The 23,169-nt window shown below is 50.3% G+C and overlaps 1 protein-coding gene and 1 long non-coding RNA gene across 2 annotated transcripts in view; one reads left to right on the top strand and one right to left on the bottom strand.

The window, feature by feature from the left end:
- The window catches only part of LOC111941366 (uncharacterized), a 298,151-nt gene that overhangs the window by 54,236 nt on the left and 220,746 nt on the right, over positions 1-23,169 (bottom strand). The gene's annotated exons all lie outside the window — the stretch shown is intronic.
- Positions 1,090-22,055, top strand: LOC147648485 (uncharacterized). The gene is made up of 17 exons (XM_086868254.1): positions 1,090-1,101; positions 1,260-1,419; positions 2,681-2,759; positions 2,888-3,027; positions 3,476-3,579; positions 4,136-4,211; positions 4,501-4,649; positions 5,187-5,270; positions 8,945-9,148; positions 10,052-10,101; positions 10,259-10,398; positions 10,847-10,950; positions 11,507-11,582; positions 11,931-12,019; positions 12,557-12,640; positions 13,479-13,642; positions 21,486-22,055. Exons 1-17 carry the CDS (start codon positions 1,090-1,092, stop codon positions 21,580-21,582), a joined length of 1,812 nt encoding a protein of 603 aa, XP_086724380.1. The 3' UTR covers positions 21,583-22,055.

Below are 23,169 nucleotides of genomic sequence, written 5' to 3'. Positions count from 1 at the left end.
ATCTGGGCACATGCATCCTCCCACAGGCCCAGCCCCTTGCACAGCTGGCAGGACTTCCAAAGGTGTCTCCCCATTGTGCCAGTGAAATAATGATGGGCTTTCATCCTTGGATTCCTAAAAATCTCAGCTTGGAATGAAAGGGAGCCTTGGTTTAATTCAATGAATCGGATCTATATGAGTGGGCTTGTCTCATTCTACTTGGAGGGGATAAAAGCTGGGGCTTGTAGTACTTTTGGTCCACAAGCAACATAGCTTTGTTCCATTTTGCTGGACAGATGGACTTGGCCACCTTCAAGGACTTTTCCAACCTCTGCCATTCTATAAAATTAACATCCACATGCACTCCCAAGAAACCAGCAGCTCACTTTCAGTTTCCCTTTCAAAGACCAGCCTCCTGCTCTGGGCCTCGACCAAGCTCCTTAGATCAAGCAAAACGGGAGTGAACATTATCCTCTCACTTCTCACACCTTTGGTATTTACACCAAAGGAGCAGGAAACTCGCTCCTTTTATCGAGCCCAGCAAATGGCATGGCCTGGCAAGGTCTTGGGAGCAGGGGCTGGGGAGAATGGAGACGAGATGAGGGAGGGGGGAACTACCAGGCTGGTTCTGGGATGCTGACGCAAGCTTGCTCTTGTCTGACGGAGCCACTGCAGGTGGGATTTGGGGCCTCCAAAGCATCTGCTTTGCAGTGGGCCTTGTTACAGCTGCCCCCTGGCTTTGTTGCTCTGTGTGTGTGTGTCTGTGTGTGTGTGTGTGTGTGTGTGTGTGTGTGTGTGTGTGTGCAACAAGCAGGCTGGGAAGGAAGCAAGATTTGCTTTTGCCTAACATTAGGCAGGAAAGCAGTAAAACAGGCTCTGTTTTGCCCTATCTGGGACCTAAGTAGTAAAACAAGTGGGAAGGCCATTCGTGTGAAAAAGTAATTCTGTTCGTGCTAGTCTCCCAGCCTATTGAGAGTAACATCTCATTTCTGCAAGGGAGCTGCAAGAAAGAAAAAAGGAATTCTGCATTAAATGTTTGCTAGGGAATTGCTGGTGGAGTGTCCCCATCAATTCCCCTGAAAAACACCCTGTTTCTCCAAGTTTCAGGGAATGACGGTTGAGGTGAGAGGCTGCTCAGCTCAAAGGCGGGAAAACATCAAGAGACATCATTAGGCATCAGACAGTTTATAAAGGGGGCTGGATGAATGCTTCCACTTTGAGAGAAAGCTGTGGAGCTGCCTCTCCACTGAACGACTGGCAGGCTCTTGCTCCTCTCGCAGCTGGAGCAGAGCCAGGGCCAGGATCCTTCTGCTTCTCCAGTGCAGACAATGTGCTACGGGCCCTTTGACAGAGCCAGGCTCCTGTTCAGCTGGAGGCACCTTCCAGAGAAGCACGCAGAAGACCCAGGGCTCTCCCTGCACTGCTTTGCCCTGTCCACAGGTCTAGCATGAAATGGCCCAGTGGGCAGGTCCTCAGGGCAACCTCGCAGCAGCAGAAGTAAAAGAGGCCAAGGTGCCCCATCCCTGTTTGTGTCCCCTGGCTCCCCTGGCTCCCCTGGCTTCCCCAGGCATGGAATGTTGGGCTGTGCCCATAGCAACTGTCGTCGTTGTCTCCCACTCCTGTGGCCGTTGGTGGAACACTGGTGCTGGACCAGCGCTGGAGCAGCAGCTGCAGGATCTGCTCCTGGGCTGCCCCTGACCAGCCACCTTCTAGCCTCAGTGCCAGATCTGGCCTCCTTGTAGACATCCTGATCTCGTCTGCCAGCAGGCATCCCCACACTACTTTGGCACTGGCAAAGGTAAGAAAATCCCCGTTTGCCCCCAAACCACTAAGAGAACGGCAGGAGGCTCCACTTGGCTGTCCCACCAAGCAGAAGACAGACACGGTCCTCCAATACTTGGCTTTCACTTACAAAAATGGCCTGGTTTCAGCCATTCTTACATACTTTCATCATTTACACTGACATTAGATTTTAGTATCTTTCTAGATTCTTTTTTTTCTACCTGCGTTGCATCTCTGTAGATGAATGATAGAGGATAGATCCTCTTATCTCTATGGAGATATTGGGATCAATTTGTCTATGTTTTTCAATGCCTGTAGGGCTGCCTCTGCCTCATGGTCAGAGGCAGCTGTGAAATGGGGCCGTCTGGAGTGGTCCTTCTCAACAACACAGTCACAGTATGGCAGAACTTTCTGGCTTGCAAGGCACCCACAAAGTCGAGTCTGGCTCCTGGCCCCGCCCAGGACAGCCTCAAGAATCGCACCCTGTGCCCAAGAGCAATGGCCAAATGTCCATTTTTCAGCTCTGTCAGGCCTGGTGCTGTGACCCCTTCCCTGGGGAGGCTGTGCCAGTGCCCAACCACCCTCTGGCTGAAGAACCTGGTCCTCCTATCCAAGCTAAGCCTTCCCTGGCACAACTTCCGTGCCATCCTCTTGGCTCTTCTCACTGGCCCCAAGACTGAAGGCAAGCCTGAAGGCAAGACTGCCTGTCCCTCAGTCTTCCCCTCTTGAGGACACTGCAGGCTGCCACAGGCTCCTGCCTCGCAAGTTCCACGTGAAAAACCCAGCAATTGCACCAAATTGAGGGGAGCTGGGACGCAGGAGCTTGTGCTTTGCAATGACGACGAGGAGGAGAAGGAAGGCTAGCGACACATCTTGGCTGAATTCTTTTTATCTGGGCCATTGTTTTGCTCTCTTCCAGGTGCAAAGGAGAGGCACAATGAAAAGGAAAGCAAGAGCCCACACTGGACCGTGAGTTTTGCCCTAGGGATTAAAGAGCGGCAAAGCTGAGGAATGGCGAGGAGGAGACCTGTCATTCCACAGTTGGGCTGGGATTGCTTCAAGCCTGTCCGTGGCATGTGTCTCTTGACCACTTGCCCTTCTCCCCTCCACTCCCTTTGCCCTTTAGACACATCAGGGTTGGCAGTGACTTTCAGGCTGAGCTCCCCGAGCTGCAGACCACAGCAGCGAGTGAGGAGGAAGAGCATGCATCCCTGGTCTGGAAGCCTTTGGAGGAAGATGACTCTGACATGGGAAAACCTGACAGAGGTAGCTGCCAAGCTTTTCTTCCAGCCCTGAGATACCTCGGCGTGTCAAATGCTCCTTTTTGTTGGTAAAAGGCAGCTTTTGGCATGCTCTGCATCTCTCCTTGTCTCACCCATCTTCTCCCATGGGAGTGTTAGAGGCAAGGGGAATGCTCCATTCTTGCAGCAGAGCGGGAAAAAGAACAACTTGCTGCCTCTCCCTACCGGTCAGGGGCATTGGCCACTGGAAGGGGAGAGATTGGCCCCTGCCTCTTATTCCAAAGGCTGCTTTCAAGGGAGAGCCAGCACTACGTGGGCCCTTGGTTCAGCTGCCCCTTTCTTTGCTATCCTTTCCATGCTCTCCAGCCGCTTGGCTGTCTTTAGCTCTTGTGCTTTCCTTCTCCCTTGTATTGCAGCCTTTCCCCTTTCTTGCTTCAAGCCTGACTTTCAGTGGGTTTGTGTTGTGCTTGCAGTAAGACAGCTCTTGGACATGGCCAGCGCCCGTGGCGTTTCCGGGCCAGCGGCTAACCTGGAGCTGGCCCTGCACTGCCTGCACCAGGCACGCGGCAGCCTTCCGGTAAGAAGCGGCTCTTTGGGTGCCCAGAAGAGCGGACAGGGAATTCCTAAGGCCGGGGCACTGGGACAGCCACTCCTGGCTGCTCTTTGAAGAAGGGGGGCTAACAAGGAGTGGAGAACTTGCTGCCCGCTGTGTCTCCTCCAGCTACAGCAGAGGCGAGCCCAAATGGCTTGAGCAGGGAGAATATCTCTCCTGGAGGCGCTGCTGGCAGCTCCCACAGCCTGCTCCCTTGTCGATCTCCCGCACATCTGTGTGCTCTAACACATTCTGCGGGGAACTGAGGGGAAATCCCCACAAGCCTCAGTGAGCGCAGGCAATTCTGGCTTCAGGAGAAGCATTGAGGTGGTGAGCAACATGCCACGCTTTGGCAAGTGGGATCAAAGGCTTGGGCAGTAAAAAGGAAGGTTTGGGAGCAACCCCCAGTGTTGAACCCATAGGAGATCCAGCGGGCTGAACCCCTGAAGAGGCAAAGTAGCTGAAAGGTAGCGGCGTTGATGGTTTGTTGGCTCCTTTCTATGGCGGGGAAGCTAAAGCCTTTTTCCCTTTGATCTTGCAGGAGGCTCTGGACATGTTGCTCTCAGGGGGGCCTCCCACACCTCAAGGCCTCCCCTTGGCTGATTATCATTACACAGGTAAGCCAAGCACAGCTTGTTCCTTCACTGACAGATACTGCCTGCCGTCCCCTTAATTGCCATGGCAAGCATTTGTGCTTCAACTAATAACGCCACCACAAGGCCTCCTCTTGCCTGGGGCAGGGGAAAGCAGCAGCATCTCCCCCTTCAGCTTGCATTGCAGTTTTCCCTGGGGTTGTTTTGGGTTTTTTTCCCCCCCTGGAGAATGCCTGCTCCTGTCTCCATTATTCCCAAGGGAGCAGACATGTACGCAGGTGAATGGTGGATGGCGCCAATTTTGTTTTGGCAGCCAGTGGCATCTACTGCAAGTGGATGGAGGCATCAATTGACCTGCTGCTTTTCTTGCCAGACTCTGACAAATGGACACCTGAGGAGAAGGAGTCCTTCGAAAAGGCTTTTCACACCTATGGCAAGGATTTTCATCTCATCCAGAAGCAGGTAAAGCCATAGGACATTGTTTTAAACTAGCAGATCATCAGGAGGAAATGTTGATTATTTCTGCTACCAAATACTGGAATCCAGTCTCTCTCTCTCTCTTCTCACATCCCAAGAAGAATAACATAATAATGAAACGGGATATCAAAGGCCTGCAAGAAAGGGCTGATTCTGCCTCAAAGGCCCTTTCCTCCAAGCTCTTTCCAAAGACAAAGGCTTCTTCTGTCAGATTTGGTCTCCTAGGCGCGCTGATGCTTCCGCAACACACTGTGCTGGGAGAGCTGGAGTGAATGGGGGAAAGAAAACCTGTGCTACACGGATTTGTTGTTGATCTCTGCATCGCATGCGTTCCCACATAGCGTAATACACTGTATAATACACACTGCATAATGCCTCTTTTACCCGCTATTTACTTCATTTTACACCCTACTCAATTTACGCCATGATTTTGCTTCCTAGGTGACTCCAGAACTCTGCTTTTTCTCCAATGCACCCTACAGGATGGCCATTTTAGAGTCCTTCTTTTTCTCTTCCCAACAGATTCAGAGCAAGACTGTGGCCCAGTGTGTGGACTACTACTACACCTGGAAAAAAGAATATAAACTTGCCAAAAGTCTTGCTCAGGTGAGTGGGAAGAAAATCAAGACAAGCCCGGAGGGTGGAGAAACTGGGAGAAGGGAACCAAACCTGCTGGCAAGCCTGTGAGACACTGCTCTGCCAGGATCACATTGTCCCATCCACTGGAAAGGCGCAGCAGATGCTGCCCAGGCCTTGTTTGTGCTGCTGCTCTTATGCTCTTATGGAGCATAACTTTGACCCAAGAAAGCAGCACTGTCACCAAACTGGGCTTGGACGCTCTACTGACTGCTTTCTCAAGAGTTGGTACCCTCCCTGATTCCAATCAGATCCTTCATTCCCCACTGCTTGCTAACATCAGTAATGCTGGCTGCGCTCGTGGAGATTCTGCAGATGTTCAGGGACCTTTGGTAGCATGCCAGTCGACTCCCCAAAAAGGAGCTGCCCGTGCTGTGGCTCTGCTAAAACTTTCCTTACTGACAAACCAGAATTTGCTTCACAGAGAGAGAGAGAAAGAGATTAGTTTGGGCAGTAGAAACTGGGTAGCTGTGTGTCTTTATGAATTTGGCTGAATTTAAAAGCCATTCCCTGGACAGGGAGGAGAACTAGGGGTAAATAGATGCTAGGCAGAGAGGTACAATTAAGAAATGGAGAACTATAGATAGGCACGTATTGATCCCACCCCTTCAGGCCGTAGAAAGGAGGCATTTTTTCCTCCAAGTGCTGTGTTTGCATTGCGCTGCAGCCTGCCCCCAAATCCAGCTGTTTTCCCAGCTCTTTAGGCTTGGGAGGAATTTGCTTAGGCCCATGCATTTTGGCGCTGGATGCTCTGATTTCCAGCTTTGTGAGAGGAAGGAAAAATTGATAAGGATTCTTTGATTTCCAGACTGTGAGCGAACCAAAGAGGAGCAAAAGCCCTCCCAGAAAGGAGAATGGGGAGACAGGGAAGAGAAGCCGCAAGAGGGCCCGCAACGCGGAGTGTCCCTGCTGCCAAGCGCCCCAGCCACCCCATTTGGCGGGAGGCCCCTTTCCCTGCGGCCAGTGCAAACGGTGCGCAAGTTCTACCTCTTTCTGCTCAAAGCCTGCGCCTTTGGACTAAAACAGGCTGACCGTGTTCAAAGGCACCACGGGGGAAGCTGAGGGCACTCGCAGGATCGCCTCTCACCGCCGTGCAAAGCCTTACAAGCCACTTGCACCCCAAAGAGCTTGGTTAAAGCCCAGCGTTCCCAGGGAAACCTTGCCGTGCCCCACCAAGACACAATTCGAACACAAGTAGGAATAGGGAGACCAAAGCTTGCTTTGATGGTGCTGACCAAATCAAAAATAAGATGAAGCAAAAGGAGGAAGACGTTTGAAGGAACTGCAACCAGAAAGATCAGGTTTATGCTTCTGATCAGTTTACAGAGGTGCCACAGCCAGAAAAGACAGAAATTCACGGAGACATGGAAATCTTGGAGCTTGGTTTAATGGGGTGTATTGAATTAACAATGGATGGTTTGTTTCCTGTCTTCCAGGGTGTTTGAAACCGTCAAGGAAAGGAACGCACATCGGAGAAGCCTTCGCCCACGGAAGGAAGCAGGGCCTCTCCCCAAGAAGAAAAGACCAAATTAACCCTGCCGCTTGTCCGGGCCTCACAAGAATTATCTGCCAAATGGCTCTAGATAGAAATCAGATTGGTTTTTCAGTAGTTTATTAGGATTGTTTATTCTTCAATTTAGTTGACTAGATAGACATTTCTCAATTTGTTACTTCAGATTCATTAGCTTTCTTAAAGGGTTATTAGGATTATTAGATTATTATTGTGATTAGATTATTTGATTATTCGATTCTTAGGTTATTAGGTTATGATATTTTTATTGTTAGATTATTAGATTAGATTATTACCTTGTTAGATTATTATCCGTCAACGGAAGGGGTTTGGTCCATTATTAGCTTATTAGATTATTACTGTTAGGTTATTATCGGTCAATGTAAGAGGTTTAGCGTTGCTCGTTAAGCTCCATCTTTTGTTAATATCTTGCTTTCATTAAGACAAAATCTGTCTTTCTCATTAAAGCAAAGTTTGTTCCATTTGGTCTTTTTGTCTGTATGAAATCACTCAAGCAATGTCTGTCCCATTTGTTTGCTGCTGCAAACACGGTATTGGCCCTGAGAAGAATCTGGGCACATGCATCCTCCCACAGGCCCAGCCCCTTGCACAGCTGGCAGGACTTCCAAAGGTGTCTCCCCATTGTGCCAGTGAAATAATGATGGGCTTTCATCCTTGGATTCCTAAAAATCTCAGCTTGGAATGAAAGGGAGCCTTGGTTTAATTCAATGAATCGGATCTATATGAGTGGGCTTGTCTCATTCTACTTGGAGGGGATAAAAGCTGGGGCTTGTAGTACTTTTGGTCCACAAGCAACATAGCTTTGTTCCATTTTGCTGGACAGATGGACTTGGCCACCTTCAAGGACTTTTCCAACCTCTGCCATTCTATAAAATTAACATCCACATGCACTCCCAAGAAACCAGCAGCTCACTTTCAGTTTCCCTTTCAAAGACCAGCCTCCTGCTCTGGGCCTCGACCAAGCTCCTTAGATCAAGCAAAACGGGAGTGAACATTATCCTCTCACTTCTCACACCTTTGGTATTTACACCAAAGGAGCAGGAAACTCGCTCCTTTTATCGAGCCCAGCAAATGGCATGGCCTGGCAAGGTCTTGGGAGCAGGGGCTGGGGAGAATGGAGACGAGATGAGGGAGGGGGGAACTACCAGGCTGGTTCTGGGATGCTGACGCAAGCTTGCTCTTGTCTGACGGAGCCACTGCAGGTGGGATTTGGGGCCTCCAAAGCATCTGCTTTGCAGTGGGCCTTGTTACAGCTGCCCCCTGGCTTTGTTGCTCTGTGTGTGTGTGTGTGTGTGTGTGTGTGTGTGTGTGTGTGTGTGTGTGCAACAAGCAGGCTGGGAAGGAAGCAAGATTTGCTTTTGCCTAACATTAGGCAGGAAAGCAGTAAAACAGGCTCTGTTTTGCCCTATCTGGGACCTAAGTAGTAAAACAAGTGGGAAGGCCATTCGTGTGAAAAAGTAATTCTGTTCGTGCTAGTCTCCCAGCCTATTGAGAGTAACATCTCATTTCTGCAAGGGAGCTGCAAGAAAGAAAAAAGGAATTCTGCATTAAATGTTTGCTAGGGAATTGCTGGTGGAGTGTCCCCATCAATTCCCCTGAAAAACACCCTGTTTCTCCAAGTTTCAGGGAATGACGGTTGAGGTGAGAGGCTGCTCAGCTCAAAGGCGGGAAAACATCAAGAGACATCATTAGGCATCAGACAGTTTATAAAGGGGGCTGGATGAATGCTTCCACTTTGAGAGAAAGCTGTGGAGCTGCCTCTCCACTGAACGACTGGCAGGCTCTTGCTCCTCTCGCAGCTGGAGCAGAGCCAGGGCCAGGATCCTTCTGCTTCTCCAGTGCAGACAATGTGCTACGGGCCCTTTGACAGAGCCAGGCTCCTGTTCAGCTGGAGGCACCTTCCAGAGAAGCACGCAGAAGACCCAGGGCTCTCCCTGCACTGCTTTGCCCTGTCCACAGGTCTAGCATGAAATGGCCCAGTGGGCAGGTCCTCAGGGCAACCTCGCAGCAGCAGAAGTAAAAGAGGCCAAGGTGCCCCATCCCTGTTTGTGTCCCCTGGCTCCCCTGGCTCCCCTGGCTCCCCCAGGCATGGAATGTTGGGCTGTGCCCATAGCAACTGTCGTCGTTGTCTCCCACTCCTGTGGCCGTTGGTGGAACACTGGTGCTGGACCAGCGCTGGAGCAGCAGCTGCAGGATCTGCTCCTGGGCTGCCCCTGACCAGCCACCTTCTAGCCTCAGTGCCAGATCTGGCCTCCTTGTAGACATCCTGATCTCGTCTGCCAGCAGGCATCCCCACACTACTTTGGCACTGGCAAAGGTAAGAAAATCCCCGTTTGCCCCCAAACCACTAAGAGAACGGCAGGAGGCTCCACTTGGCTGTCCCACCAAGCAGAAGACAGACACGGTCCTCCAATACTTGGCTTTCACTTACAAAAATGGCCTGGTTTCAGCCATTCTTACATACTTTCATCATTTACACTGACATTAGATTTTAGTATCTTTCTAGATTCTTTTTTTTCTACCTGCGTTGCATCTCTGTAGATGAATGATAGAGGATAGATCCTCTTATCTCTATGGAGATATTGGGATCAATTTGTCTATGTTTTTCAATGCCTGTAGGGCTGCCTCTGCCTCATGGTCAGAGGCAGCTGTGAAATGGGGCCGTCTGGAGTGGTCCTTCTCAACAACACAGTCACAGTATGGCAGAACTTTCTGGCTTGCAAGGCACCCACAAAGTCGAGTCTGGCTCCTGGCCCCGCCCAGGACAGCTTCAAGAATCGCACCCTGTGCCCAAGAGCAATGGCCAAATGTCCATTTTTCAGCTCTGTCAGGCCTGGTGCTGTGACCCCTTCCCTGGGGAGGCTGTGCCAGTGCCCAACCACCCTCTGGCTGAAGAACCTGGTCCTCCTATCCAAGCTAAGCCTTCCCTGGCACAACTTCCGTGCCATCCTCTTGGCTCTTCTCACTGGCCCCAAGACTGAAGGCAAGCCTGAAGGCAAGACTGCCTGTCCCTCAGTCTTCCCCTCTTGAGGACACTGCAGGCTGCCACAGGCTCCTGCCTCGCAAGTTCCACGTGAAAAACCCAGCAATTGCACCAAATTGAGGGGAGCTGGGACGCAGGAGCTTGTGCTTTGCAATGACGACGAGGAGGAGAAGGAAGGCTAGCGACACATCTTGGCTGAATTCTTTTTCTCTGGGCCATTGTTTTGCTCTCTTCCAGGTGCAAAGGAGAGGCACAATGAAAAGGAAAGCAAGAGCCCACACTGGACCGTGAGTTTTGCCCTAGGGATTAAAGAGCGGCAAAGCTGAGGAATGGCGAGGAGGAGACCTGTCATTCCACCGTTGGGCTGGGATTGCTTCAAGCCTGTCCGTGGCATGTGTCTCTTGACCACTTGCCCTTCTCCCCTCCACTCCCTTTGCCCTTTAGACACATCAGGGTTGGCAGTGACTTTCAGGCTGAGCTCCCCGAGCTGCAGACCACAGCAGCGAGTGAGGAGGAAGAGCATGCATCCCTGGTCTGGAAGCCTTTGGAGGAAGATGACTCTGACATGGGAAAACCTGACAGAGGTAGCTGCCAAGCTTTTCTTCCAGCCCTGAGATACCTCGGCGTGTCAAATGCTCCTTTTTGTTGGTAAAAGGCAGCTTTTGGCATGCTCTGCATCTTTCCTTGTCTCACCCATCTTCTCCCATGGGAGTGTTAGAGGCAAGGGGAATGCTCCATTCTTGCAGCAGAGCGGGAAAAAGAACAACTTGCCGCCTCTCCCTACCGGTCAGGGGCATTGGCCACTGGAAGGGGAGAGATTGGCCCCTGCCTCTTATTCCAAAGGCTGCTTTCAAGGGAGAGCCAGCACTACGTGGGCCCTTGGTTCAGCTGCCCCTTTCTTTGCTATCCTTTCCATGCTCTCCAGCCGCTTGGCTGTCTTTAGCTCTTGTGCTTTCCTTCTCCCTTGTATTGCAGCCTTTCCCCTTTCTTGCTTCAAGCCTGACTTTCTGTGGGTTTATGTTGTGCTTGCAGTAAGACAGCTCTTGGACATGGCCAGCGCCCGTGGCGTTTCCGGGCCAGCGGCTAACCTGGAGCTGGCCCTGCACTGCCTGCACCAGGCACGCGGCAGCCTTCCGGTAAGAAGCGGCTCTTTGGGTGCCCAGAAGAGCGGACAGGGAATTCCTAAGGCCGGGGCACTGGGACAGCCACTCCTGGCTGCTCTTTGAAGAAGGGGGGCTAACAAGGAGTGGAGAACTTGCTGCCCGCTGTGTCTCCTCCAGCTACAGCAGAGGCGAGCCCAAATGGCTTGAGCAGGGAGAATATCTCTCCTGGAGGCGCTGCTGGCAGCTCCCACAGCCTGCTCCCTTGTCGATCTCCCGCACATCTGTGTGCTCTAACACATTCTGCGGGGAACTGAGGGGAAATCCCCACAAGCCTCAGTGAGCGCAGGCAATTCTGGCTTCAGGAGAAGCATTGAGGTGGTGAGCAACATGCCACGCTTTGGCAAGTGGGATCAAAGGCTTGGGCAGTAAAAAGGAAGGTTTGGGAGCAACCCCCAGTGTTGAACCCATAGGAGATCCAGCGGGCTGAACCCCTGAAGAGGCAAAGTAGCTGAAAGGTAGCGGCGTTGATGGTTTGTTGGCTCCTTTCTATGGCGGGGAAGCTAAAGCCTTTTTCCCTTTGATCTTGCAGGAGGCTCTGGACATGTTGCTCTCAGGGGGGCCTCCCACACCTCAAGGCCTCCCCTTGGCTGATTATCATTACACAGGTAAGCCAAGCACAGCTTGTTCCTTCACTGACAGATACTGCCTGCCGTCCCCTTAATTGCCATGGCAAGCATTTGTGCTTCAACTAATGACGCCACCACAAGGCCTCCTCTTGCCTGGGGCAGGGGAAAGCAGCAGCATCTCCCCCTTCAGCTTGCATTGCAGTTTTCCCTGGGGTTGTTTTGGGTTTTTTTCCCCCCTGGAGAATGCCTGCTCCTGTCTCCATTATTCCCAAGGGAGCAGACATGTACGCAGGTGAATGGTGGATGGCGCCAATTTTGTTTTGGCAGCCAGTGGCATCTACTGCAAGTGGATGGAGGCATCAATTGACCTGCTGCTTTTCTTGCCAGACTCTGACAAATGGACACCTGAGGAGAAGGAGTCCTTCGAAAAGGCTTTTCACACCTATGGCAAGGATTTTCATCTCATCCAGAAGCAGGTAAAGCCATAGGACATTGTTTTAAACTAGCAGATCATCAGGAGGAAATGTTGATTATTTCTGCTACCAAATACTGGAATCCAGTCTCTCTCTCTCTCTTCTCACATCCCAAGAAGAATAACATAATAATGAAACGGGATATCAAAGGCCTGCAAGAAAGGGCTGATTCTGCCTCAAAGGCCCTTTCCTCCAAGCTCTTTCCAAAGACAAAGGCTTCTTCTGTCAGATTTGGTCTCCTAGGCGCGCTGATGCTTCCGCAACACACTGTGCTGGGAGAGCTGGAGTGAATGGGGGAAAGAAAACCTGTGCTACACGGATTTGTTGTTGATCTCTGCATCGCATGCGTTCCCACATAGCGTAATACACTGTATAATACACACTGCATAATGCCTCTTTTACCCGCTATTTACTTCATTTTACACCCTACTCAATTTACGCCATGATTTTGCTTCCTAGGTGACTCCAGAACTCTGCTTTTTCTCCAATGCACCCTACAGGATGGCCATTTTAGAGTCCTTCTTTTTCTCTTCCCAACAGATTCAGAGCAAGACTGTGGCCCAGTGTGTGGAGTACTACTACACCTGGAAAAAAGAATATAAACTTGCCAAAAGTCTTGCTCAGGTGAGTGGGAAGAAAATCAAGACAAGCCCGGAGGGTGGAGAAACAGGGAGAAGGGGACCAAACCTGCTGGCAAGCCTGTGAGACACTGCTCTGCCAGGATCACATTGTCCCATCCACTGGAAAGGCGCAGCAGATGCTGCCCAGGCCTTGTTTGTGCTGCTGCTCTTATGCTCTTATGGAGCATAACTTTGACCCAAGAAAGCAGCACTGTCACCAAACTGGGCTTGGACGCTCTACTGACTGCTTTCTCAAGAGCTGGTACCCTCCCTGATTCCAATCAGATCCTTCATTCCCCACTGCTTGCTAACATCAGTAATGCTGGCTGCGCTCGTGGAGATTCTGCAGATGTTCAGGGACCTTTTGTAGCATGCCAGTCGACTCCCCAAAAAGGAGCTGCCCGTGCTGTGGCTCTGCTAAAACTTTCCTTACTGACAAACCAGAATTTGCTTCACAGAGAGAGAGAGAAAGAGATGAGTTTGGGCAGTAGAAACTGGGTAGCCGTGTGTCTTTATGAATTTGGCTGAATTTAAAAGCCATTCCCTAGACAGGGAGAAAAACTAGGGGTAAATAGATGCTAGGCACAGAGGTACAATTAAGAAATGCAGAACTGTAGATAGGCACGTATTGATCCCACCCCTTCAGGCCGTAGAAAGGAGGCGTTTTTTCCTCCAAGTGCTGTGTTTGCATTGCGCTGCAGCCTGCCCCCAAATCCAGCTGTTTTCCCAGCTCTTTATGCTTGGGAGGAATTTGCTTAGGCCCATGGATTTTGGCGCTGGATGCTCTGATTTCCAGCTTTGTGAGAGGAAGGAAAAATTGATAAGGATTCTTTGATTTCCAGACTGTGAGCGAACCAAAGAGGAGCAAAAGCCCTCCCAGAAAGGAGAATGGGGAGACAGGGAAGAGAAGCCGCAAGAGGGCCCGCAACGCGGAGTGTCCCTGCTGCCAAGCGCCCCAGCCACCCCATTTGGCGGGAGGCCCCTTTCCCTGCGGCCAGTGCAAGCGGTGCGCAAGTTCTACCTCTTTCTGCTCAAAGCCTGCGCCTTTGGACTAAAACAGGCTGACCGTGTTCAAAGGCACCACGGGGGAAGCTGAGGGCACTCGCAGGATCGCCTCTCACCGCCGTGCAAAGCCTTACAAGCCACTTGCACCCCAAAGAGCTTGGTTAAAGCCCAGCGTTCCCAGGGAAACCTTGCCGTGCCCCACCAAGACACAATTCGAACGCAAGTAGGAATAGGGAGACCAAAGCTTGCTTTGATGGTGCTGACCAAATCAAAAATAAGATGAAGCAAAAGGAGGAAGACGTTTGAAGGAACTGCAACCAGAAAGATCAGATTTATGCTTCTGATCAATTTACAGAGGTGCCACAGCCAGAAAAGACAGAAATTCACGGAGACATGGAAATCTTGGAGCTTGGTTTAATGGGGTGTATTGAATTAACAATGGATGGTTTGTTTCCTGTCTTCCAGGGTGTTTGAAACCGTCAAGGAAAGGGACGCACATCGGAGAAGCCTTCGCCCACGGAAGGAAGCAGGGCCTCTCCCCAAGAAGAAAAGACCAAATTAACCCTGCCGCTTGTCCGGGCCTCACAAGAATTATCTGCCAAATGGCTCTAGATAGAAATCAGATTGGTTTTTCAGTAGTTTATTAGGATTGTTTATTCTTCAATTTAGTTGACTAGATAGACATTTCTCAATTTGTTACTTCAGATTCATTAGCTTACTTAAAGGGTTATTAGGATTATTAGATTATTATTGTGATTAGATTATTTGATTATTCAATTCTTAGGTTATTAGGTTATGATATTATTATTGTTAGATTATTAGATTAGATTATTACCTTGTTAGATTATTACCTTGTTAGATTATTATCCGTCAACGGAAGGGGTTTGGTCCATTATTAGCTTATTAGATTATTATTGTTAGATTATTATCCGTCAATGTAAGAGGTTTGGTGTTGCTCGTTACGCTTCATCTTTCGTAAGTATCTTGTTTTCATGAAGACAAAATCTGTCTTTCTCAGTAAAGCAAAGTTTGTTCCATTTGGTCTTTTTGTCTGTATGAAATCACTCAAGCAATGTCTGTCCCATTTGTTTGCTGTTGCAAACACGCTATTGGCCCTGAGAAGAATCTGGGCACGTGCGTCCTCCCACAGGCCCAGCCCCTTGCACAGCTGGCAGGACTTCCAAAGGTGTGTCCCCATTGTGCCAATGAAATAACGATGGGCTTTCATGCTTGGATTCCTAAAAACCTCAGCTTGGAATGAAAAGGGAGCCTTAGTTTAATTCAATGAATCGGATCTATATGAGTGGGCTTGTCTCATTCTACTTGGAGGGGATAAAAGCTGGGGCTTGTAGTACTTTTGGTCCACAAGCAACATAGCTTTGTTCCATTTTGCTGGACAGATGGACTTGGCCACCTTCAAGGACTTTTCCAACCTCTGCCATTCTATAAAATTAACATCCACATGCACTCCCAAGAAACCAGCAGCTCACTTTCAGCTTCCCTTTCAAAGACCAGCCTCCTGCTCTGGGTCTCGACCAAGCTCCTTAGATCAAGCAAAGCGGGAGTGAACATTATCCTCTCACTTCTCACACCTTTGGTATTTACACCAAAGGAGCAGGAAACTCGCTCCTTTTATCGAGCCCAGCAAATGGCATGGCCTGGCAAGGTCTTGGGAGCAGGGGCTGGGGAGAATGGAGACGAGATGAGGGAGGGGGGAACTACCAGGCTGGTTCTGGGATGCTGACGCAAGCTTGCTCTTGTCTGACGGAGCCACTGCAGGTGGGATTTGGAGCCTCCAAAGCATCTGCTTTGCAGTGGGCCTTGTTACAGCTGCCCCCTGGCTTTGTTGCTCTGTGTGTGTGTGTCTGTGTGTGTGTGTGTGTGTGTGCAACAAGAAGGCTGGGAAGGAAGCAAGATTTGCTTTTGCCTAACATTAGGCAGGAAAGCAGTAAAACAGGCTCTGTTTTGCCCTATCTGGGACCTAAGTAGTAAAACAAGTGGGAAGGCCATTCGTGTGAAAAAGTAATTCTGTTCGTGCTAGTCCCCCAGCCTTTTGAGAGTAACATCTCATTTCTGCAAGGGAGCTGGAAGAAAGAAAAAAGGAATTCTGCATTAAATGTTTGCTAGGGAATTGCTGGTGGAGTGTCCCCATCAATTCCCCTGAAAAACACCCTATTTCTCCAAGTTTCAGGGAATGACGGTTGAGGTGAGAGGCTGCTCAGCTCAAAGGCAGGGAAACATCAAGAGACATCATTAGGCATCAGACAGTTTATAAAGGGGGCTGGATGAATGCTTCCACTTTGAGAGAAAGCTGTGGAGCTGCCTCTCCACTGAACGACTGGCAGGCTCTTGCTCCTCTCGCAGCTGGAGCAGAGACAGGGCCAGGATCCTTCTGCTTCTCCAGTGCAGACAATGTGCTACGGGCCCTTTGACAGAGCCAGGCCCCCGTTCAGCTGGAGGCACCTTCCAGAGAAGCACGCAGAAGACCCAGGGCTCTCCCTGCACTGCTTTGCCCTGTCCACAGGTCTAGCGAGAAATGGCCCAGTGGGCAGGTCCTCAGGGCAACCTCGCAGCAGCAGAAGTAAAAGAGGCCAAGGTGCCCCATCCCTGTTTGTGTCCCCTGGCTCCCCTGGCTCCCCTGGCTCCCCCAGGCATGGAATGTTGGGCTGTGCCCATAGCAACTGTCGTCGTTGTCTCCCACTCCTGTGGCCGTTGGTGGAACACTGGTGCTGGACCAGCGCTGGAGCAGCAGCTGCAGGATCTGCTCCTGGGCTGCCCCTGACCAGCCACCTTCTAGCCTCAGTGCCAGATCTGGCCTCCTTGTAGACATCCTGATCTCGTCTGCCAGCAGGCATCCCCACACTACTTTGGCACTGGCAAAGGTAAGAAAATCCCCGTTTGCCCCCAAACCACTAAGAGAACGGCAGGAGGCTCCACTTGGCTGTCCCACCAAGCAGAAGACAGACACGGTCCTCCAATACTTGGCTTTCACTTACAAAAATGGCCTGGTTTCAGCCATTCTTACATACTTTCATCATTTATACTGACATTAGATTTTAGTATCTTTCTAGATTCTTTTTTTCCTACCTGCATTGCATCTCTGTAGATGAATGATAGAGGATAGATCCTCTTATCTCTATGGAGATATTGGGATCAATTTGTCTATGTTTTTCAATGCCTGTAGGGCTGCCTCTGCCTCATGGTCAGAGGCAGCTGTGAAATGGGGCTGCCTGGAGTGGTCCTTCTCAACAACACAGTCACAGTATGGCAGAACTTTCTGGGTTGCAAGGCACCCACAAAGTTGAGTCTGGCTCCTGGCCCCGCCCAGGACAGCCTCAAGAATCGCACCCTGTGCCCCAGAGCAATGGCCAAATGTCCATTTTTCAGCTCTGTCAGGCCTGCTGCTGTGACCCCTTCCCTGGGGAGGCTGTGCCAGTGCCCAACCACCCTCTGGCTGAAGAACCTGGTCCTCCTATCCAAGCTAAGCCTTCCCTGGCACAACTTCCGTGCCATCCTCTTGGCTCTTCTCACTGGCCCCAAGACTGAAGGCAAGCCTGAAGGCAAGACTGCCTGTCCCTCAGTCTTCCCCTCTTGAGGACACTGCAGGCTGCCACAGGCTCCTGCCTCGCAAGTTCCACGTGAAAAACCCAGCAATTGCACCAAATTGAGGGGAGCTGGGACGCAGGAGCTTGTGCTTTGCAATGAAGACGAGGAGGAGAAGGAAGGCTAGCGACACATCTTGGCTGAATTCTTTTTATCTGGGCCATTGTTTTGCTCTCTTCCAGGTGCAAAGGAGAGGCACAATGAAAAGGAAAGCAAGAGCCCACACTGGACCGTGAGTTTTGCCCTAGGGATTAAAGAGCGGCAAAGCTGAGGAATGGCGAGGAGGAGACCTGTCATTCCACAGTTGGGCTGGGATTGCTTCAAGCCTGTCCGTGGCATGTGTCTCTTGACCACTTGCCCTTCTCCCCTCCACTCCCTTTGCCCTTTAGACACATCAGGGTTGGCAGTGACTTTCAGGCTGAGCTCCCCGAGCTGCAGACCACAGCAGCGAGTGAGGAGGAAGAGCATGCATCCCTGGTCTGGAAGCCTTTGGAGGAAGATGACTCTGACATGGGAAAACCTGACAGAGGTAGCTGCCAAGCTTTTCTTCCAGCCCTGAGATACCTCGGCGTGTCAAATGCTCCTTTTTGTTGGTAAAAGGCAGCTTTTGGCATGCTCTGCATCTCTCCTTGTCTCACCCATCTTCTCCCATGGGAGTGTTAGAGGCAAGGGGAATGCTCCATTCTTGCAGCAGAGCGGGAAAAAGAACAACTTGCCGCCTCTCCCTACCGGTCAGGGGCATTGGCCACTGGAAGGGGAGAGATTGGCCCCTGCCTCTTATTCCAAAGGCTGCTTTCAAGGGAGAGCCAGCACTACGTGGGCCCTTGGTTCAGCTGCCCCTTTCTTTGCTATCCTTTCCATGCTCTCCAGCCGCTTGGCTGTCTTTAGCTCTTGTGCTTTCCTTCTCCCTTGTATTGCAGCCTTTCCCCTTTCTTGCTTCAAGCCTGACTTTCAGTGGGTTTGTGTTGTGCTTGCAGTAAGACAGCTCTTGGACATGGCCAGCGCCCGTGGCGTTTCCGGGCCAGCGGCTAACCTGGAGCTGGCCCTGCACTGCCTGCACCAGGCACGCGGCAGCCTTCCGGTAAGAAGCGGCTCTTTGGGTGCCCAGAAGAGCGGACAGGGAATTCCTAAGGCCTGGGCACTGGGATAGCCACTCCTGGCTGCTCTTTGAAGAAGGGGGGCTAACAAGGAGTGGAGAACTTGCTGCCCGCTGTGTCTCCTCCAGCTACAGCAGAGGCGAGCCCAAATGGCTTGAGCAGGGAGAATATCTCTCCTGGAGGCGCTGCTGGCAGCTCCCACAGCCTGCTCCCTTGTCGATCTCCCGCACATCTGTGTGCTCTAACACATTCTGCGGGGAACTGAGGGGAAACCCCCTCAAGCCTCAGTGAGCGGAGGCAATTCTGGCTTCAGGAGAAGCATTGAGGTGGTGAGCAACATGCCACGCTTTGGCAAGTGGGATCAAAGGCTTGGGCAGTAAAAAGGAAGGTTTGGGAGCAACCCCCAGTGTTGAACCCATATGAGATCCAGCGGGCTGAACCCCTGAAGAGGCAAAGTAGCTGAAAGGTAGCGGCGTTGCTGATTTGTTGGCTCCTTTCTATGGCGGGGAAGCTAAAGCCTTTTTCCCTTTGATCTTGCAGGAGGCTCTGGACATGTTGCTCTCAGGGGGGCCTCCCACACCTCAAGGCCACCCCTTGGCTGATTATCATTACACAGGTAAGCCAAGCACAGCTTGTTCCTTCACTGACAGATACTGCCTGCCGTCCCCTTAATTGCCATGGCAAGCATTTGTGCTTCAACTAATGACGCCACCACAAGGCCTCCTCTTGCCTGGGGCAGGGGAAAGCAGCAGCATCTCCCCCTTCAGCTTGCATTGCAGTTTTCCCTGGGGTTGTTTTGGGGTTTTTTTTTCCCCCTGGAGAATGCCTGCTCCTGTCTCCATTATTCCCAAGGGAGCAGACATGTACGCAGGTGAATGGTGGATGGCGCCAATGTTGTTTTGGCAGCCAGTGGCATCTACTGCAAGTGGATGGAGGCATCAATTGACCTGCTGCTTTTCTTGCCAGACTCTGACAAATGGACACCTGAGGAGAAGGAGTCCTTCGAAAAGGCTTTTCACACCTATGGCAAGGATTTTCATCTCATCCAGAAGCAGGTAAGGCCATAGGACATTGTTTTAAACTAGCAGATCATCAGGAGGAAATGTTGATTATTTCTGCTACCAAATACTGGAATCCAGTCTCTCTCTCTCTCTCTTCTCAAATCCCAAGAAGAATAACATAATAATGAAACGGGATATTAAAGGCCTGCAAGAAAGGGCTGATTCTGCCTCAAAGGCCCTTTCCTCCAAGCTCTTTCCAAAGACAAAGGCTTCTTCTGTCAGATTTGGTCTCCTAGGTGCGCCGATGCTTCCGCAACACACTGTGCTGGGAGAGCTGGAGTGAATGGGGGAAAGAAAACCTGTGCTACACGGATTTGTTGTTGATCTCTGCATCGCATGCGTTCCCACATAGCATAATACACTGTATAATACACACTGCATAATGCCTCTTTTACCCGCTATTTACTTCATTTTACACCCTACTCAATTTACGCCGTGATTTTGCTTCCTAGGTGACTCCAGAACTCTGCTTTTTCTCCAATGCACCCTACAGGATGGCCATTTTAGAGTCCTTCTTTTTCTCTTCCCAACAGATTCAGAGCAAGACTGTGGCCCAGTGTGTGGACTACTACTACACCTGGAAAAAAGAATATAAACTTGCCAAAAGTCTTGCTCAGGTGAGTGGGAAGAAAATCAAGACAAGCCCAGAGGGTGGAGAAACTGGGAGAAGGGGACCAAACCTGCTGGCAAGCCTGTGAGACACTGCTCTGCCAGGATCACATTGTCCCATCCACTGGAAAGGCGCAGCAGATGCTGCCCAGGCCTTGTTGGTGCTGCTGCTCTTATGCTCTTATGGAGCATAACTTTGACCCAAGAAAGCAGCACTGTCACCAAACTGGGCTTGGACGCTCTACTGACTGCTTTCTCAAGAGCTGGTACCCTCCCTGATTCCAATCAGATCCTTCATTCCCCACTGCTTGCTAACATCAGTAATGCTGGCTGCGCTCGTGGAGATTCTGCAGATGTTCAGGGACCTTTTGTAGCATGCCAGTCGACTCCCCAAAAAGGAGCTGCCCGTGCTGTGGCTCTGCTAAAACTTTCCTTACTGACAAACCAGAATTTGCTTCACAGAGAGAGAGAGAAAGAGATTAGTTTGGGCAGTAGAAACTGGGTAGCTGTGTGTCTTTATGAATTTGGCTGAATTTAAAAGCCATTCCCTGGACAGGGAGGAAAACTAGCGGTAAATAGATGCTAGGCAGAGAGGTTCAGTTAAGAAATGCAGAACTATAGATAGGCACGTATTGATCCCACCCCTTCAGGCCGTAGAAAGGAGGCGTTTCTTCCTCCAAGTGCTGTGTTTGCATTGCGCTGCAGCCTGCTCCCAAATCCAGCTGTTTTCCCAGCTCTTTAGGCTTGGGAGGAATTTGCTTAGGCCCATGCATTTTGGCGCTGGATGCTCTGATTTCCCGCTTTGTGAGAGGAAGGAAAAATTGATAAGGATTCTTTGATTTCCAGACTGTGAGCGAACCAAAGAGGAGCCAAAGCCCTCCCAGAAAGGAGAATGGGGAGACAGGGAAGAGAAGCCGCAAGAGGGCCCGCAACGCGGAGTGTCCCTGCTGCCAAGCGCCCCAGCCACCCCATTTGGCGGGAGGCCCCTTTCCCTGCGGCCAGTGCAAACGGTGCGCAAGTTCTACCTCTTTCTGCTCAAAGCCTGCGCCTTTGGACTAAAACAGGCTGACCGTGTTCAAAGGCACCACGGGGGAAGCTGAGGGCACTCGCAGGATCGCCTCTCACCGCCGTGCAAAGCCTTACAAGCCACTTGCACCCCAAAGAGCTTGGTTAAAGCCCAGCGTTCCCAGGGAAACCTTGCCGTGCCCCAGCAAGACACAATTCGAACACAAGTAGGAATAGGGAGACCAAAGCTTGCTTTGATGGTGCTGACCAAATCAAAAATAAGATGAAGCAAAAGGAGGAAGACGTTTGAAGGAACTGCAACCAGAAAGATCAGATTTATGCTTCTGATCAATTTATAGAGGTGCCACAGCCAGAAAAGACAGAAATTCACAGAGACATGGAAATCTTGGAGCTTGGTTTAATGGGGTGTATTGAATTAACAATGGATGGTTTGTTTCCTGTCTTCCAGGGTGTTTGAAACCGTCAAGGAAAGGGACGCACATCGGAGAAGCCTTCGCCCACGGAAGGAAGCAGGGCCTCTCCCCAAGAAGAAAAGACCAAATTAACCCTGCCGCTTGTCCGGGCCTCACAAGAATTATCTGCCAAATGGCTCTAGATAGAAATCAGATTGCTTTTTCAGTAGTTTATTAGGATTGTTTATTCTTCAATTTAGTTGACTAGATAGACATTTCTCAATTTGTTACTTCAGATTCATTAGCTTTCTTAAAGGGTTATTAGGATTATTAGATTATTATTGTGATTAGAATATTTGATTATTTGATTGTTAGGTTATTAGGTTATGATATTTTTATTGTTAGATTATTAGATTAGATTATTACCTTGTTAGATTATTATTGTTAGATTTTTATCCGTCAATGGAAGGGGTTTTGTCCATTATTAGCTCATTAGATTATTATTGTTAGATTATTATCGGTCAGTGTAAGAGGTTTAGCGTTGCTCGTTAAGCTCCATCTTTTGTAAGTATCTTGCTTTCATTAAGACAAAATCTGTCTTTCTCATTAAAGCAAAGTTTGTTCCATTTGGTCTTTTTGTCTGTATGAAATCACTCAAGCAATGTCTGTCCCATTTGTTTGCTGTTGCAAACACGCTATTGGCCCTGAGAAGAATCTGGGCACGTGCATCCTCCCACAGGCCCAGCCCCTTGCACAGCTGGCAGGACTTCCAAAGGTGTGTCCCCATTGTGCCAGTGAAATAATGATGGGCTTTCATCCTTGGATTCCTAAAAACCTCAGCTTGGAATGAAAAGGGAGCCTTGGTTTAATTCAATGAATCGGATCTATATGAGTGGGCTTGTCTCATTCTACTTGGAGGGGATAAAAGCTGGGGCTTGTAGTACTTTTGGTCCACAAGCAACATAGCTTTGTTCCATTTTGCTGGACAGATGGACTTGGCCACCTTCAAGGACTTTTCCAACCTCTGCCATTCTATAAAATTAACATCCACATGCATTCCCAAGAAACCAGCAGCTCACTTTCAGTTTCCCTTTCAAAGACCAGCCTCCTGCTCTGGGCCTCGACCAAGCTCCTTAGATCAAGCAAAACGGGAGTGAACATTATCCTCTCACTTCTCACACCTTTGGTATTTACACCAAAGGAGCAGGAAACTCGCTCCTTTTATCGAGCCCAGCAAATGGCATGGCCTGGCAAGGTCTTGGGAGCAGGGGCTGGGGAGAATGGAGACGAGATGAGGGAGGGGGGAACTACCAGGCTGGTTCTGGGATGCTGACGCAAGCTTGCTCTTGTCTGACGGAGCCACTGCAGGTGGCATTTGGAGCCTCCAAAGCATCTGCTTTGCAGTGGGCCTTGTTACAGCTGCCCCCTGGCTTTGTTGCTCTGTGTGTGTGTGTGTGTGTGTGTGTGTGTGCGTGTGTGTGTGTGTGTGTGCAACAAGCAGGCTGGGAAGGAAGCAAGATTTGCTTTTGCCTAACATTAGGCAGGAAAGCAGTAAAACAGGCTCTGTTTTGCCCTATCTGGGACCTAAGTAGTAAAACAAGTGGGAAGGCCATTCGTGTGAAAAAGTAATTCTGTTCGTGCTAGTCTCCCAGCCTTTTGAGAGTAACATCTCATTTCTGCAAGGGAGCTGCAAGAAAGAAAAAAGGAATTCTGCATTAAATGTTTGCTAGGGAATTGCTG

The sequence above is a fragment of the Cyanistes caeruleus genome, chromosome Z (genome assembly GCF_971803275.1).
Source record: "Cyanistes caeruleus chromosome Z, bCyaCae1.hap1.1, whole genome shotgun sequence".
NCBI classification, from domain to species: Eukaryota; Metazoa; Chordata; class Aves; order Passeriformes; family Paridae; genus Cyanistes; species Cyanistes caeruleus.
This window is presented reverse-complemented; position numbering and strand designations above follow the sequence as displayed.

Excerpts from the sequence above, each read along its gene's own strand:
- LOC147648485 (XM_086868254.1), top strand. Across the intron at positions 4,650-5,186 it reads TTCATCTCATCCAGAAGCAG|ATTCAGAGCAAGACTGTGGC; the intron begins GTAAAGCCATAG and ends TCTTCCCAACAG. Across the intron at positions 13,643-21,485 it reads CCCTGCGGCCAGTGCAAGCG|GGTGTTTGAAACCGTCAAGG; the intron begins GTGCGCAAGTTC and ends CCTGTCTTCCAG.